The sequence below is a fragment of the Protopterus annectens genome, chromosome 8.part0 (genome assembly GCF_019279795.1).
Source record: "Protopterus annectens isolate FY-2018-M chromosome 8.part0, PAN1.0, whole genome shotgun sequence".
Taxonomy (NCBI): Eukaryota; Metazoa; Chordata; order Ceratodontiformes; family Protopteridae; genus Protopterus; species Protopterus annectens.
The window spans coordinates 845,185,689-845,200,500 of record NC_056741.1 but is presented as its reverse complement, the minus strand read 5'-3'; the positions used below and the strand labels follow the sequence as shown (position 1 = coordinate 845,200,500).

Here is a 14,812-nt window from a genome sequence, read left to right as displayed (position 1 = left end):
TGTTCAGGTAGAACAGCAGAGGACAAGGTTATAAATACTGCAACATGTAAAACAGAAAAATATCAGGGAATTACTACGAGGCATCTCCTACTACACATCAGGTTAGGCAAGTAAAGACTCAATCCATTTCTTACCTCCAATAGAAAAGCAAGCAATAAAAGGAAAGTGGAAACAAGACCACAAGTATCTAATATATTGTCTGAAAACTCATCTTATCCATATTGTCAAATCTGCACTCTTAATCCCTTTAACAGTGCTCCCTTAGAATTCTCAAACTGTATTCCGGCAAAGCCTCGCACTTCAACTGAACGAGGTTACTACTGAACACACTGGCACAAACAGGACTTCTAGGCAAAGTCAAAAATTCCTGCTGCAGTACCAAATGATGTCCCAGCTACTGGGGACAAAGGCCTACATTTTCTCAACGGAGACCATTGCAAGGAGTAGATAATACTGAGGGATGCCAAGCATGCTCAAACCAGATGAAGGGGCACCAGCATATGCCACAAAGGACATGTTAAGGACAACTTGCTGGCACAGAGGCAAAGCATTGTTTGCTTGAAGGGCATATCCCAGCACAAGTGGAATTATTCAGCTATCAAGGTGTGATGGGAGGTACTAAAATGACATGAGAAAACAGTTCAAGCAAAGGATGGCCGTGATTAGGGGTGGCATGGCGGTGTAATGGCTTAGACACATTCCGCTTGTTGATGCAAAGAACTGTCCCTCCAACACGAGTACTTGCGCAGCCTTCTCAAAGACGGGTGCATCTCCAGTCATCTGGAAAAACCCCAAGAACCATATGCTCACAACATGGCCATTCCCCCACACCAGGAGGGTTAGAATGCTTCATTCAACATACCCGACAAATCTGTCCTATGCAGACATGGACCAAGGCAGCAAGAAAGCCACAAGAAGCCTTGACCAACTATGCACCACAGCTGACCTAGATTTTCATTCCTCAACAGCCTGTATTAATGCATGCAAAGATGGCTGGACCTTTCCCCTTCAATGAAACAGTGCAGAGCTTAACTTGCCATCTAGCTGACCACAGAAGTTAAGCACGGCATACTTACTATTGCGACTAGTCTCCTTCCCCACTCAAATGCAGCAAAAGTGAAAGCAATACAAACCTCATCACATTTAGAAACTCAAGCTATGAAATTCTCATTTGTAAGCACTATTCTTTCACCCTCATTTTAGGTTCCACCTGCTACAACTGTTTTGCCTTTATGTATGATTTTACTCTGCTTCAGTCCAAATCTAAAGACAAACAGTAACAGGATGCATATTTCTGGCCAGAAATTCTGTCTAAAACCCAGAAAGTGCTTTGTATGCATAACTACATTTTTCTAGAATTATACACACACACAGTCGTATACCAGTCAACAAATGTAAAAAAATAAATACTGCAACTCTGACTGAACAGCAATAACCTGTTAACAGTCTACTAAGCTAATAAACTGCATGTGACAGATGACTGAAAGCACAAATAAAAAAAATACTGCAGCCTTACCTGGTACTCCCACTTCTGCCCTTTCAAGTCCTAGACCACCTGCTCGAACTTTGTGGGCCCCACCTTCTCCAAGAGGCCCAACTGTGAACTGGAAAGGACTTCCTGGAACATGCTGCCCCTTGTACTTCACATTGACTGTGTGGACACCCATCTCTGTGGGTACAAATCGGATGCAGTAAGTGTTGTTCTCACTTTCCATGATCTGAGCATCATGGATCTTCCCCGAAGGACTGGTCACCTGAGCAGTCATGTCATGGATACTGATTTCTGTTAAGACAATCAAGGCAAATTAAGCTGCAATGACAATCTGGCACTGTCAATTTACCAAGTCTGATCATTAAAATATGCATTTATCCCAATAAATATTAACTGGAAGATGCTAGCACAGTCCGTGTAGAAGGTAAAATACCTGGTGATCCAAGTTTAACTACAACTAGAAAAAATGCCAACCCATACTTGGTATCTCACAGGAAAACCATCTCATAGCTCACAGGAAAACCATCTCAAGTTTATTTTCATATGAACCCCACTGCTAACTCCATACTTTTAAAAACATTTTATAAGACCAGAGCAACTCTCAGCAGGTGGACTAAGATGACAAGAATGATCAAGTTATGGACATCCACCTTAAGTAGACACTGGGGGACTGCTACTTTTGCCACTTGAAACCCCAAAACAAACTGCAGAAAGGCAACCTATATATCCCTATTACGCACACAGCAAAGCAAACCACAAATTCAGCCAACCACCCAATACTGACGAAGACTTGTCCAACGTTTAGTTTTCCACCTATCCCCGGTGAACATTACGGGTCACTCAAAATCACCCATAGCAGCTTTAAAAAGGTGGCTAAAGTAGTACTCTGGCACATAAAGGCAGCCTATTCCACTTCTTGAAGTGCTTAATGACCTTCATCTACTCTGCCATCTTAGAGTAGAGAAACAGTGCAACATGGCTAGGAATGCACCAAGCAGGTTAAGCAGATGCTGGCCATTACCCTCATTTTGGTTCATCATACTGCATGCATTCACACACGGTATACCATTTAAGAGTCCATTTGCAACAGGGAGATGCTAGGTGCTGAAAGTCTGCACTGCTACATCAGGACCACCCAAAAGACTGCAGTAGGACCATGCATGGTTAGGTTCTACTCTTCAGACTGGTAGAAAGAATCTTTCACGGAAGTGGTAGTTTACTGTATACTGTGATCATTTACCTGGAATCTTCAAGCTTAGGTCACACTGGCTGCCAACATTTGCTACAGAGGGTGCGCGTCTTCTACGTGTGATGCTCTCTTTGACTCTACCTTCTCCAGTTACCTTCACAGTGAATGGACTTCCTATTGAAAACAGAAAAGGATTTCTAAATGTATTTAGACAAGTGTGTATATACAAATATGTACTGCATTAACTCGTACAATATCCCACAAAGTTACCAGTACAGACAATGGTATTACTGCCTCTAATGTACCTGGACTTATCTTTTCAACAATGGATCTCATCTACATTCCCATCCTTTCATACTGCTCCAAATAACTATTGGAAAAAGTGTTACCCTTCTGCTGTCCCCCACCCCAACACATTTTGGTACAGTTCTTTCATGACTTCAGCTAAAGTCACGCTAAAGTCACGTTTCGTATTAAGCAAACTGCATTCATTGCAGCCCCCCATTCACTGCACCCCTTCACCTTTACAAAACTGCTGCTCCTGCCCTCATGTAAACATCTCTTTACACCTTAAACTCCCACTTGTCACTTCATAGCTTAGACTGTTTTAGTAACTCCTTTTCATATGTGAAGTCTTAAGTGCCGTTTAAAAGTTTCTACCTAGTCTAAATCTTTGCCAATCTTCGTCCCAAGTCCAAATTAATATTTAAGCTTTTACGACTTGCACTCCACTACCCATGACCAACTCAGCTGGGATATTCATTGTCCTCACTGAAAAAGCCCCAACACACCAAGCCTTAGCCTTCCTCCAATATTAGTGTAGCTGTGCACCAGCATTAATGCATTTCATCAGTTAAAAAATGCAAGCTTGACAGCGTCAAAGAGCAAGGTATTTTGACATGCTTTAGTGTTAATTTGGATGGATCCTTAAGCTTCACCCACCTCAACTCTCCCAAACTCAAACTCTGGTAAAATCACCCTCTTCATAATCTCAACTCAGGATATAAAACCTCCCTCCTTAATGCATAATGTATAAAGTGTTTAGCTCCACGGAGTCACAATTCCAGCCCAGCTATCTTTAGCACCTTCTCCAACCTACAGTCGTGTCCTTCTGAAAATACATGGTTTCAACAATTCTTCCCTTTTTCCAGTGTCCTTAACACTTCACATTCCAGCATCTCATTTCATTTTACTTTCTCAAACTGTCAGTGCCATATCCTGAATTATTCAACTGCCCACACTTTCAGGCCTGCAACATCTGTTCTTCCATAAGAGTCAGTTACTGCCTTCTATTTGGCATTTGATACTTTATTTATACTTAAATTTCAGCCAATGAGCTCACATGCAATGAGTTTTTAATTAGAAGTGCTATTTAACAGTAGCATTACTTATCCGTCAATGCAAACCTCAAAAATTTATGTTACCAAGTGCAATGTCACCTGCTTTAACATTTTACTTCCAAAGAGCTACAACACACACAACATGGTAGAGAACTGGTAAGTACACTGTAAATGAAGCACAGGAAGTTTATGAAATATTCAAGATTACCTGGTACATGCTGGTCAGCAAACTTGATGTTGATTATGTAATTTCCAGGCTCTGTGGGGCAGTATGTCACCTTGCAGGTACCATCTTCCAAGTCTTCTGTGTTGATGTCCACTTTGCTCGGGCCCTCAATGGACAGACTCAAGCCACCATAACCTGGAAAGTAGTCAGTCAACTTAGAAACATTTGAAATCATACACCTAGCCTTCAACCCTCTGCACACATTTTATACCAACCAATAATGCAAGCATCTGCCATTACTACCTCCTTTTGAGCAGGACACTGCTGCTCAAATTCAGCGTGCCATCACAAATCTCCAAACAATCTCAAAGCATAGTTTAAAAAATGGCAATTAGGGCTACTAACCTTTTATAGCTATTAATGCAGCAAATGCAATGCAGGGTTCATAACCTGGGCATTTCTGTCCACCTTAGAGGCACAAGTAAGGCAGGCATAAGTAAGCCCCCTAGTCTCCTACATAACAGCACACCTCAGCTGAAAACCACTCCAATTTTTTGTTGCAACAAGAAATCAATTAAATTCCGACCACAGTGGCACATGGGTAAGTACTAGGCTATCAGCCCAAGGGCCTAAGTAAGCCTAGCCAACAAAGTTCCCTGGCTTATGCCAACCCAAGAAAGTTGACTTCCTGTGCCCCTGTCGAGCAGAGCCACAGAAGTGATCCCAGGGGTGTATTTCCCATCCACTCAAGATTTTTCTTGGAGTATTAATGAAGAACTTTGCTGGACAAATTGGGTCAGCTTGTTCCAGAGTATGGAAGTCTCTGGGACAGGAATCTATCCTTCCAGCATGTCCTGTTTATTGTGGTAACAAGATTTAAGTCCCTAGAGCTTGTAGCTCGGAGAGATTGGAATTTCTTTAGGTGTAGCATGCCCAACAGCTCTGAGTTTGACACAGCTTTATATGTTAGGCAGAGATCACCTCGGATTAGGCAATATGCTACGGAGTAAAGCTGAAGTTTTGAGACCATCAGTGTAGGGCATCTGAGGCCAGTAATCCTCAGAGGTACTTGTGGCCTTTCCAGCTGCTGCAGATGTCTTGTGAGGTACATCCCAAAAGGGGCGCTGTAATGAGTGTTGAGTAGAGGGGAACAATGACCTACTGGATGAGAACCCTTTTGTGATTGTGTGCCACATAGGATTTCCTAACCCACTGTGGCAATATGATTATAAAAGGAGACTACTGTCCACCTGGGTCCCAAGGTCCGATCACACATTCGGCATTAAGACTGCTGCCTATGCGGTAGTTAGACCTAAATGAATTTGTAGAACTCCTCCCATTCCTAAGGGGACTAATAAATGTGTCACATGTACAATACGGAGCGGAACAATTTCAGAAGTCTGTGCACCATTAACCTACACCATGTAACCACAAACAACCTTAATGAAGTTCTGTTCACCGATTTCACTGGGACCGGCTACTACTACTGATGGAAAGTAGCATTGGTGCTTAAGCCTCAGACTGATTCAAGGTCTTCCTCTCCCCACAGCTGTATACGCTTGTATACTTGCCTAGTGCAAACTTGTACAATTCACTACACCCATTAGCCAGGCAAACCTATTCCCAATTCTACTACCCAGCTCTTCTAACTGAAATTATATAAACATTGTGCAACTCATTCTTTACCAGTTCTGGGATACCCATAAATTTGAAACCAAACTAAAGCTTCATTTCCCCAGGGCAGTGCAATAAACTTGCAAAGTTAAATTCTCACCACCTCATAAAATGCTAGTTACCACAATCAGTAATTCATATCCAACATTTCTAAGTACAGCTTTATCAATTAAGTAAATATTCCCAGCTCTACTCATAAGTGCCACACCTTCTGCACAACCCCCAATCAACTTCAAGCTCACATTTTCCATCCAGACCATTTCAACTCAAAGCATAACCCCAGACTTGTCTCAAACCACTCTGCAGCTTTACTTGGCAGCCAACACCTATGGAATATTCCAACCTGTCCCTCATACAGATGGTATGCCCACCTCAGCCCACAGACGCAGCTGATGCTTCTGAGAGCCAGGAGAGAGAAAATGTCATTGCCTTCAGTGGGGGGTATTAAAAAGTGGGATAAGAATGGAGCCATGATTATTTTACATGCTTCCCACAAATATCAATTTTTGTAAGTGCCACAAGGTTCCCCAACAGAAGTGGAAACATGGGGCATGCATGCTGTACAATGATACTGTGCACAAGCTGGCATGTTAAGATGGCTATAAAACCCTGAGCTACTTGCAGAATGCTATGCCCCCCCAGATACTTAAACTTCACATCTTCTAATAGTTTACAAGCGAGTACCAAAATGGCTAGTGCCCTTGAAGGACAGTGCACCCACCCAAACCACTGCAAGAAAGACCTATACAACAGCCAGGGCCAGAAATCTTGAAGCACTTTACACTCACTTATCCACACATGTAGCCCCCAAACTTTCACTAAAGCCACACAAAGTACCCACTTCATCCAGTCTGTAAACAAGACCTTAGTTTCTCATTAAAACACCAGCTTTTCCAAGATGCATGAACTGCACAATGAAAAGGGGTTTGAGCACCTATGAAAAACAGGCACAGTTTTCTTCTACACACGCAAACAAAACCTGAATGCTTAGTTTTCCTTATAAACCAACAGTATCAGACAACTTCTTGAAAAAGGATTTATCAATTTTTACTTGTCACTTTTCATTCTGGTTGACTTCCCTGGACTTGCTCACATTACAGCACACCTGTTGCTTCCCCAACTTGTAGTACAGGAAAAGGGTTTTGATAATCACTTTCTAGGGATGGCTAGCCACAGCCCAACATTTTCCCGCTTCTGCTTCTTGCCATGCTTCCCATATACATGCAGATTTACACAATAGTTCTCAACAGCAAACCTACTTATGATGGTGACAAAGACCCCTTACTAGGTCCTTGTGACCCTACTTTAAACAGTGACTGTCACACTGTTCACACAGAGGGGAGGAAGCATGTAAGCAAGGAATTGAGGTTGGGATCTCTGCATGGTGCTGGCATCAGCCTCCTATACAAGAGGCAATCCATAGGCCTGTTGAACAGGTACAGAATATAGATTGTCAGCTGTGAGGGAGACTGCTCAAAATCTTATGGCAACATTTAACTGTAAGCAGGGAAGATAGTTACTGCATACTATCCTTCACACAAAGTGGCATCGGTCAAGTGTCAACTGCTGGCATCTTAATGACGGGACCCTAGTTCAAGGCACAGTTGAGACTTCAAATGTGCAAAGGGCATTTTTGGGAACAGCAAAATGGTAAAACTACAACCAAGTTGGAATGTCAAGTTTAGTCTCAACTACTGCTTTAAACTGGATTGTGTGCCTCTGCCTCCAGAGCTCCGAGGTGGCTATGTATACTGACAAGGCAGGTTTTATACAACATTGATGAATTACTTTTGCAGTGAAGCTCGGGGAAACAAACCTTGAAGCTGGGTATAACCTTGTACACCACCAAGTTAATGCTGCTGCTTTACATTTCATCGATTAGTTCTATGAAATTTCAAGAACTGAAACACTCCTGCCATGACATGGATAAGCAATCCCATACTGCCTCACTACTTAATGAGCAGACTACCATATTTACATTAAACATACTAAGGAGTTTACTGCCAAGAAACTTGCAGTTGGAACTTGGATAATGTAGCAGTGAAACCACAAAGCTGCTGTTCTTCTGAAGGCTGCTTTTGCTTAACCAGAATACTTTGCAAGTGTAGGCAAGTCACTGCCCTATACTGTCCATATTGGAATGGTTAGAGTAGGCAATGAAACTAAGCTAGTCTTTCAAAGCCACATGCAGTTTTAAAACTAGTACAAGTGCAGATGAAATGAGCTGCAAAACAAAGGTACCTCAATGTAAACAGTACATTAAGCTTGCAGTAAATAACTAAAAGACTTTTAAAGTCAAAATAAGACAGAGCTTAGCCACAAACAAAACTTCAGTGGCAATACTGCAAAAATATTGCCCACTTTACATCATACTTTTACCTTTAACAATAAAAGCTGAAAATACAGTGCACTTCTGTATCAGTCTTACCTGCTTCTTTTGTATCAATGATAAACTCTGCTGGTTCAAAAGTACGGCCTTCACTGAGACCAGGGCCAGAGACTCTGACCTTGCTGGCATCTCCAATCTCAGACTGGCTGATCATTACACTGATGGGACTGTTTGCAATGTGTCGTCCATTCTTCTTGATATTGACAAGATGCTCACCAATTTCCTTTGGCACAAATGAGATACCTAGACCACAGAAAATATTTGTTAAATGCTCCAAACACAGTTAGGCAATCACAGTAAAACACTGAATCACATCTGGGGGTCAAGTTCACATTTGAAACATCCATTTGTTATGGCATTTCAGGATTCTGGAAGCATGGTGAAATGGAGCCATGTTTATTACACACAAGCAAGGCTGAACACAGTACAGCACAGTGCTTTAACTTTTTGCCAAAGTTCTACCCACAATGCAAACCCACTTACCACAGCACATAACTTCAGTCAACAGTACAATGCTGGTGATGAAACTTGGCACTATGAAGTGTGGAGGGAAAAATGAACTTAATTTACCCATGCAGAGGTCAATGAAAGCTAGAAATATAGGGCTTTGGGGTAAATTAAAGTTAGCAAAGATTGATGCTAGGGGAGTCCTGCAAAACAGTGTGTTCTGCAAGCAGTTTATATCCCTTCTGCAGAAAATGTGGTGGCAGATTGAGCAGGGCCATGACCCTGTCTCAAATGGATGCTGAACAGGAACTTGTTTCTGGACCAGGTCCATCGATGGGGTAATCCCAGATGTGGAACTCTTCACCTCCCCCATAAACAGACTGCTTCTGACCTTCTGTTCCAGGGTACCTCACCCAAAGGCTTGGAAGGTGGATGCTGTCTACATTTTTTACAAAGGGATGTATGCCTACGCATTCCCCCCATTCCGTCCGAGTCCTGCTGAAAATTCAGAAGGAACACCCTCAAATCTTGTTGACTCCCTATCAACAAAGGCAGCACTTGTTCCCTCCTCTTTCACAGCCAAGGGCAATCACCACAAGTTAACCCACAAAATGAACCTATTTACACAGGACAAGGGACAACTGTCCACTCGCACTATGGGTGCCAGTTTCCCTTCAGACACTTGTACTCAAGGGGACATGATGCAGGTTCTGCAGGAGGCCAGAAAAGCTACTAGAAAATACTACCTGTCAGAATGGAAGAGATTTTCATTGTGGTGTCAAATTACCTGCAATCACTGCAGTCTCCAGTGGTCTTGTCTGTGTGACTTTATGAAGTCTGGATTATCTTATTCCTCAAAATACATTTGTCTGTCATCTCTGCTTTTAGTACCTCCTCTAGCTTCAGGTCAGAAGTCAAACTTTCTGCGAGGACTTCATCTCAGACCCCCTGGGAAACTCATCCCCCCCACTTGGGATCTCAACTTTGTCCTGGTGAAATTGACGCTCCCACCTTTCAAACCAGCCAAAGACTGCTCCCTCTAACACTGCACTTGCAAGACTAGCCTCCTGGTGGCCATCACATCAGCCAGAAGAGTCTTATGGCAGACCCCCCATCTTCACTGTCTTTCACAAGGACAGGGTATGGTTGCACACTAACCCCTTTTATGCCTAAAGTGGTCAATGAGTTGTCTTTAAATCAAGCTATAAATCTGCCAACCTTTTTCCCCTCTCCAGAGAACAAGACAGACAGAATAACTTCATTCCTTAGATGTTCAGAGAGTGTTCAGGTATTCCTTGGCCAAAACCAAATCCCTGCACAAATCTTGACAGGCTTTGTCTTACACCCAAGAGCCCCGGGTTGATAAGTTTCCAAGAAAAACTTATCCACCTTGATAAGTTTCCAAGAAAAACTTAGCTTGGATATCCAAAACTGTTTCATGCTGTTACATTACTCATGGTAAGTCTCGCCTAGCCCCAGTTGGGGCTCGCACTACCAGGGCAGTTTCCTCCTCTGGGGCATTCTTTAAAGGATTAAACACTGCTGTTATCCGCTAAGCAGCTACATGGTCCTCTGTTCACACTTTCACTAGATACTACAAGCTGGACTTGGTTTCTAGAGCTGGGGCAGGATTTGCCAGAGCCATCCTCCATGGGTTTGTGGAACGTACTTCTGGTCCACCTCCCCTTCCATAGGACAGGAGCTTTTGCACACTCCCAGATGTCATGAATACAGCAGCATATGAATAGGGCGTAATATTGTGTAAGAAATTGCCATAATCTTAGATGTTCTCTTCTATATGCTGATGTAGTTTCCCACCCAGCCTTCCCACTCATGATTCACGGACTCGTGGCATTCAGTTCCAAGTTGGATGCGTGCTGACATCTGCTTTATACCAGACGTCCATTTACAACAGATGTCAGAAAAGGTGCAGGACATCATGCACACCATAGCGGTAGCATTTAACTTTTGTATAATGGCCAGACGTTTGAGTTCACTGGAGCAAACTCCCTGATGTCATGAATAAGTAGCATATAGACGAGGGAAAGGTTATAGTAAGTTCTTACACAATGCTTTCTGTAAAAATGCTGAAGGTGCTGAACACATTCAAAGGCTACAAAAATATTGCCCCTGCAACCTGGTCTGCTTATATCAGGATTAGCAAGGGATCTATTTTTCTGGCTTTCCTACACCCTCTGGACAGTGTTAATTTTCCAGTTTTCACCATTGATAGAAGGGTAAAACTGTAGTAAGCACTTGTGTCTGAACTGCAAATTCCTTTGCAGTCAGAGGCATTTTGTGCAGTACATGTTCATTCACTTTCATTGAGCTGCTTTTTTACTGGCACCTAGTGCTTGCTTAGTGTTGCCTCCTTCAAAATGTGAAGTGCATACTGTCTGAACACTTAAATTAGTGTTTCCAGACAAGACTTTTGGTAGATAATCGGGTGAGTAATACAGATGTAGATCTGGTGGAGAATATCTTTATTGATGTGGTTGTATAACTGCCAAGTCCAGCATAGTTTAAGCTTAGGGCTGGTTGCCTTCTGTTGAAGTGGGCTGAAAAAACACAAACCTACTTTTGTAGAGAATTGTTATTCTGGGGTGAAATTGAAAGCATTTCCTTGGCGCTGAAAATGGTAGGGAGAGTGGGGTTACCGACCATGTTTAGAGTTGTGGTCTCGCCACCTAGGATTCGGCTTGGCAATACTTGTGTCCACCCTTAAAGATTGAATTTTAGTGGTGCACAAGTGCATTTTGTCAACCTGTGCCTAATGTGGTGGGATTTGCCCCAGTTCTCCCTTTATACGGTTACACAGCTGAAGGGAGGGAAAAAGTCCTAAAACTTGGTCACTACTGGTGCACAAATATATTCTACATTAGCGACTACTTTCAGGGAAAATGTGAAGCCTAAAATGTAAATTCCCTGTGGGGCTGTTTATTTCCTGTTTTCCTGAAAATTGGGAAAATCCATAGCATGCTGCCTTTTTGTTGAAGATGGTATGCATTATCTAAACACTCTGTATGGTGATGGGGCATTCTAGGGTTAACTTCAGGGAGCCTGCTGTTACGGTTCTGTTCCACTTGAGTGCAGTCATTTGGCATACCTTAACCTTCCTCAGAGATGCCATCTGTTTCCATAAAAGTTTTACAGTTTGTCCAATCTTGGCTAATGTCCTTACACACTGCTAATATCTGTGGGTGCTTGTGTGTGCATATAATTCCTGTTACAGCACACTGCTTGGTGGGTCAGATGTCATGTCCCTAACCAATGGTCTTGGCTTGAAACCTGGCCTCTGCTGGATATCTGTTGCAGCAGACCAAACTGGTTACAATCTTTTGTGGAGTTGTCAATTGTATCCATGTAATGTTGGATAAGTAAGGTTCTGTCCTGTCATGGAGGTGAAGGTTGCTACTAAGGCTGGAGTCTAGTTGAATATGGGTATGTCTTCACACTGCTTAATTTTAAGACTAAACAGTTCTAATTCAGTCTGCTACTCATTTTCTGCCAAGTTTCTGGGTAACGGAGTGTCCTTGTTTTCAGAGGATGTTGAATTAGTGTTGCAGAATGAAATCAATTAATTTTAGTACACTGTGGAATCGTATCTGTTTCAGGAATAGAGTAGGAATCCCTCCAGAACAGTGCATGGCTCAACTCCATAACCCATTTTCCACACTTGTATTTCTAGTGCACAGTGAGTTATGTACCCGTTTCAGGATAAGAATTTGTTTCCCCAGTGAGAATTCCCAAGCCTGCAGTGCTGGTCTGCACAGGAGGTAGGACCCCCCCCCCCTTACACCCAAAGACGGTTTACCACAGCACAGTGGTACTGTGTGTACCACCTCAGAGTGCCTAGTAGGAAGAGATCCTGGAAAATGTCTAAGGCCAATACCAAGGCTATCATTTCCTTGATACTGAAGTGCTCCTGTTGGGTGTGGGTCCACGTGTTCCTCACCCTCTAGTTTCCTAGGGTTGCATCCCAGCCTGTGTCTGCAGAATCCATAAAGATCCTGGTTGGGAGTTATGTGCAGGCCAGGATTCTTCCGAATCTGGGAGATCCACCATTTGAGTTCCCTGGTCAGGCACTGCAACACGGGAATCATGAATTCCAGTGGGTGAAAGTACTTCCAGATTGAACTTTTGATACCAGGAGCCTTGCCAGGGGGACCAGGCCATAAACCCTAGGATTCTGAGGAATTCCCTGGCTGAGATGGCTTTGAGGAGAAAAACTCCCTCAAAATAAGATGCGAGCATCAATCATGTCTGGAGGTAGGCAAGCAATCCTCTCTCGTCAGATTTAAGACACCCTAAGAACACCTGATCTTGGGAGGGTATCTGGGAAGATTTTGAGGTTTATGGTAAATCCCACACCTGATAGCAGGGAGATGGTGAAGCTCAGGTGTTCTAGGGCTGTGGGACTTGAGGGAGCCTGGATCAAGATGTCATCTAAGTAAGGGAAAAGCTGTATTCCTTTTGTTCTGGCAAATGCCACAACTTGGGCCACACATTTTGTAAATACCCTTGGTGCTATACAAAGGCCAAAGAGTAAAGCACAGAACTGAAAAAGTGCAGAGTCCACTGAGAAGTGGAGGTACCTCCTGAAAAGTGGGCATCCAAGGACACTAGGAAAGCCTGAGGAAGGATGAACGATAGGAGCACAGGGAGAGAGCATCCTGAAGGAGGTGACTAAGAAAGGTGTTAAGGTGGGATTCATCCAGGATAGGCCTCCAGGAGCCCTCCTTTCTGGGGACCAGAAAGTTAATAAAATCCTCTTCCTCTTGCAAAGGTGGGTACCCTCCTGAAAAGGTTCCTTGAGCAAGGACATCTTGCAGGATTGCTGGGAACAGTCATTTGGTTTCTGGGTGGGTCTGGCCTCCCAGGACATGAAGTATCCGTTTTATGACAGAGGACCCAGGAGTTCTGGGCAACCTGCTTCCAAACAGGAAGGCAGAGAGAGGTGCATGGATAGAAGGGTGTCTCTGAGGGAGGAGTTTGGTAGTCACAGACTTAACAGGTTTTCCCTCAAAGGGCTGTTCAGAGGGAGGGGTGACTGAGGCAGGCCTGAGTGGAGCCAGTTTCCTGTGTTCCACTCTGGTTTTGTCAGAGATCTCTTGCCAGTTCTCAAATGTTTTAGTCGGGCAATTCCTCTGGAAACAAGGTACTGGAGAGAGAAAGATAAGTCTCAGTTCCTCCCTTTGGTTTGGAGGGCTTTGAAGAGATCAGCAGCTACTGCAACAAAGAGGTAACTGTTGTCCAGAGGCACATCCAGGAGTTTGGATTTGATGTCATCAGGGAGAGGTTGCAGTCAACCATGAGTACCCTCTTAAAATGACGGACCCTGTGATAGCAGCTTTAGCAGAGGCTTCTGCACCGTTGTAGCTGCACCTGATAGAATGTTGTGACCTGGGAGCAAGAGCTCAGGAGGGAAGAGATCTTTGCCTTAGCTGGTGAACCTGGTAGTTCTTCCAATTGTTTTGTTACATCTGCCATGAGAGCCACGGCATATTTAGCCATATGGTCTGATAGTTGTTGATGGCTTACAGCCAGGGTGGCAGAAGTGTAAAACCTTTCCCAGGTGTTTCCTCATCCTGCTCTCTATCAGAGGGCAGAAGAGAAGTGGAGGGGAGTAATTTGGAAGTTTTCTTCATGGACACAGAAGTGACTGCTGATCTGCAGCAGGAGCATTGCTGCCTTGGGCACCTTGAAGAATCAGTCAAAGCAGGAGGACTAGGAGACTCCAATTGAAGTAACTTATCAGTCTGACTTGGCTGCCATCCCATTTAAAGAAATTTTGCATCTTAGTGATGGTCTCAAAGGTGAGATCCTCGCCTGGGGAATCTGTGCCATTGGACTCCGCTGGGAAGGCATATCCCAGAGAAGCCATTTGTGAGTAGGTGAGGGATTCGTAATCATCCTCTGAAGAATCCTCTTCCGCAGAGGGGTTGCCAGGGATTGCTCCCTTGGGGGTAGAGGCCATAGGGGCCCGAGTAAGGATCAGGAACAGACGCAAGGCCAGGAAAGCATTGAGCAGGCTTTGGGTAAAGGCCTGCCAGTCAGGGGGCTGTCAGATGCTCTGAGAAGACAGGTTAGGAAATATTCTTAGTCCATTTTCTCT

At 43.7% G+C, this 14,812-nt stretch overlaps 1 protein-coding gene across 8 annotated transcripts in view; it reads right to left on the bottom strand.

Moving 5' to 3' along the window:
* FLNA (filamin A) overlaps window positions 1–14,812 on the bottom strand; it is a 1,106,834-nt gene that overhangs the window by 213,894 nt on the left and 878,128 nt on the right. For all 8 annotated transcript variants that reach the window (XM_044080337.1, XM_044080332.1, XM_044080334.1 and 5 more), the window contains 4 exons: window positions 8,290–8,493; window positions 4,230–4,382; window positions 2,733–2,855; window positions 1,517–1,783 (listed from right to left, as the gene is read on the bottom strand). In XM_044080337.1, the coding sequence (XP_043936272.1) occupies window positions 1,517–1,783; window positions 2,733–2,855; window positions 4,230–4,382; window positions 8,290–8,493 (747 nt within the window). The remainder of the gene's footprint in view (window positions 1–1,516; window positions 1,784–2,732; window positions 2,856–4,229; window positions 4,383–8,289; window positions 8,494–14,812) is intronic.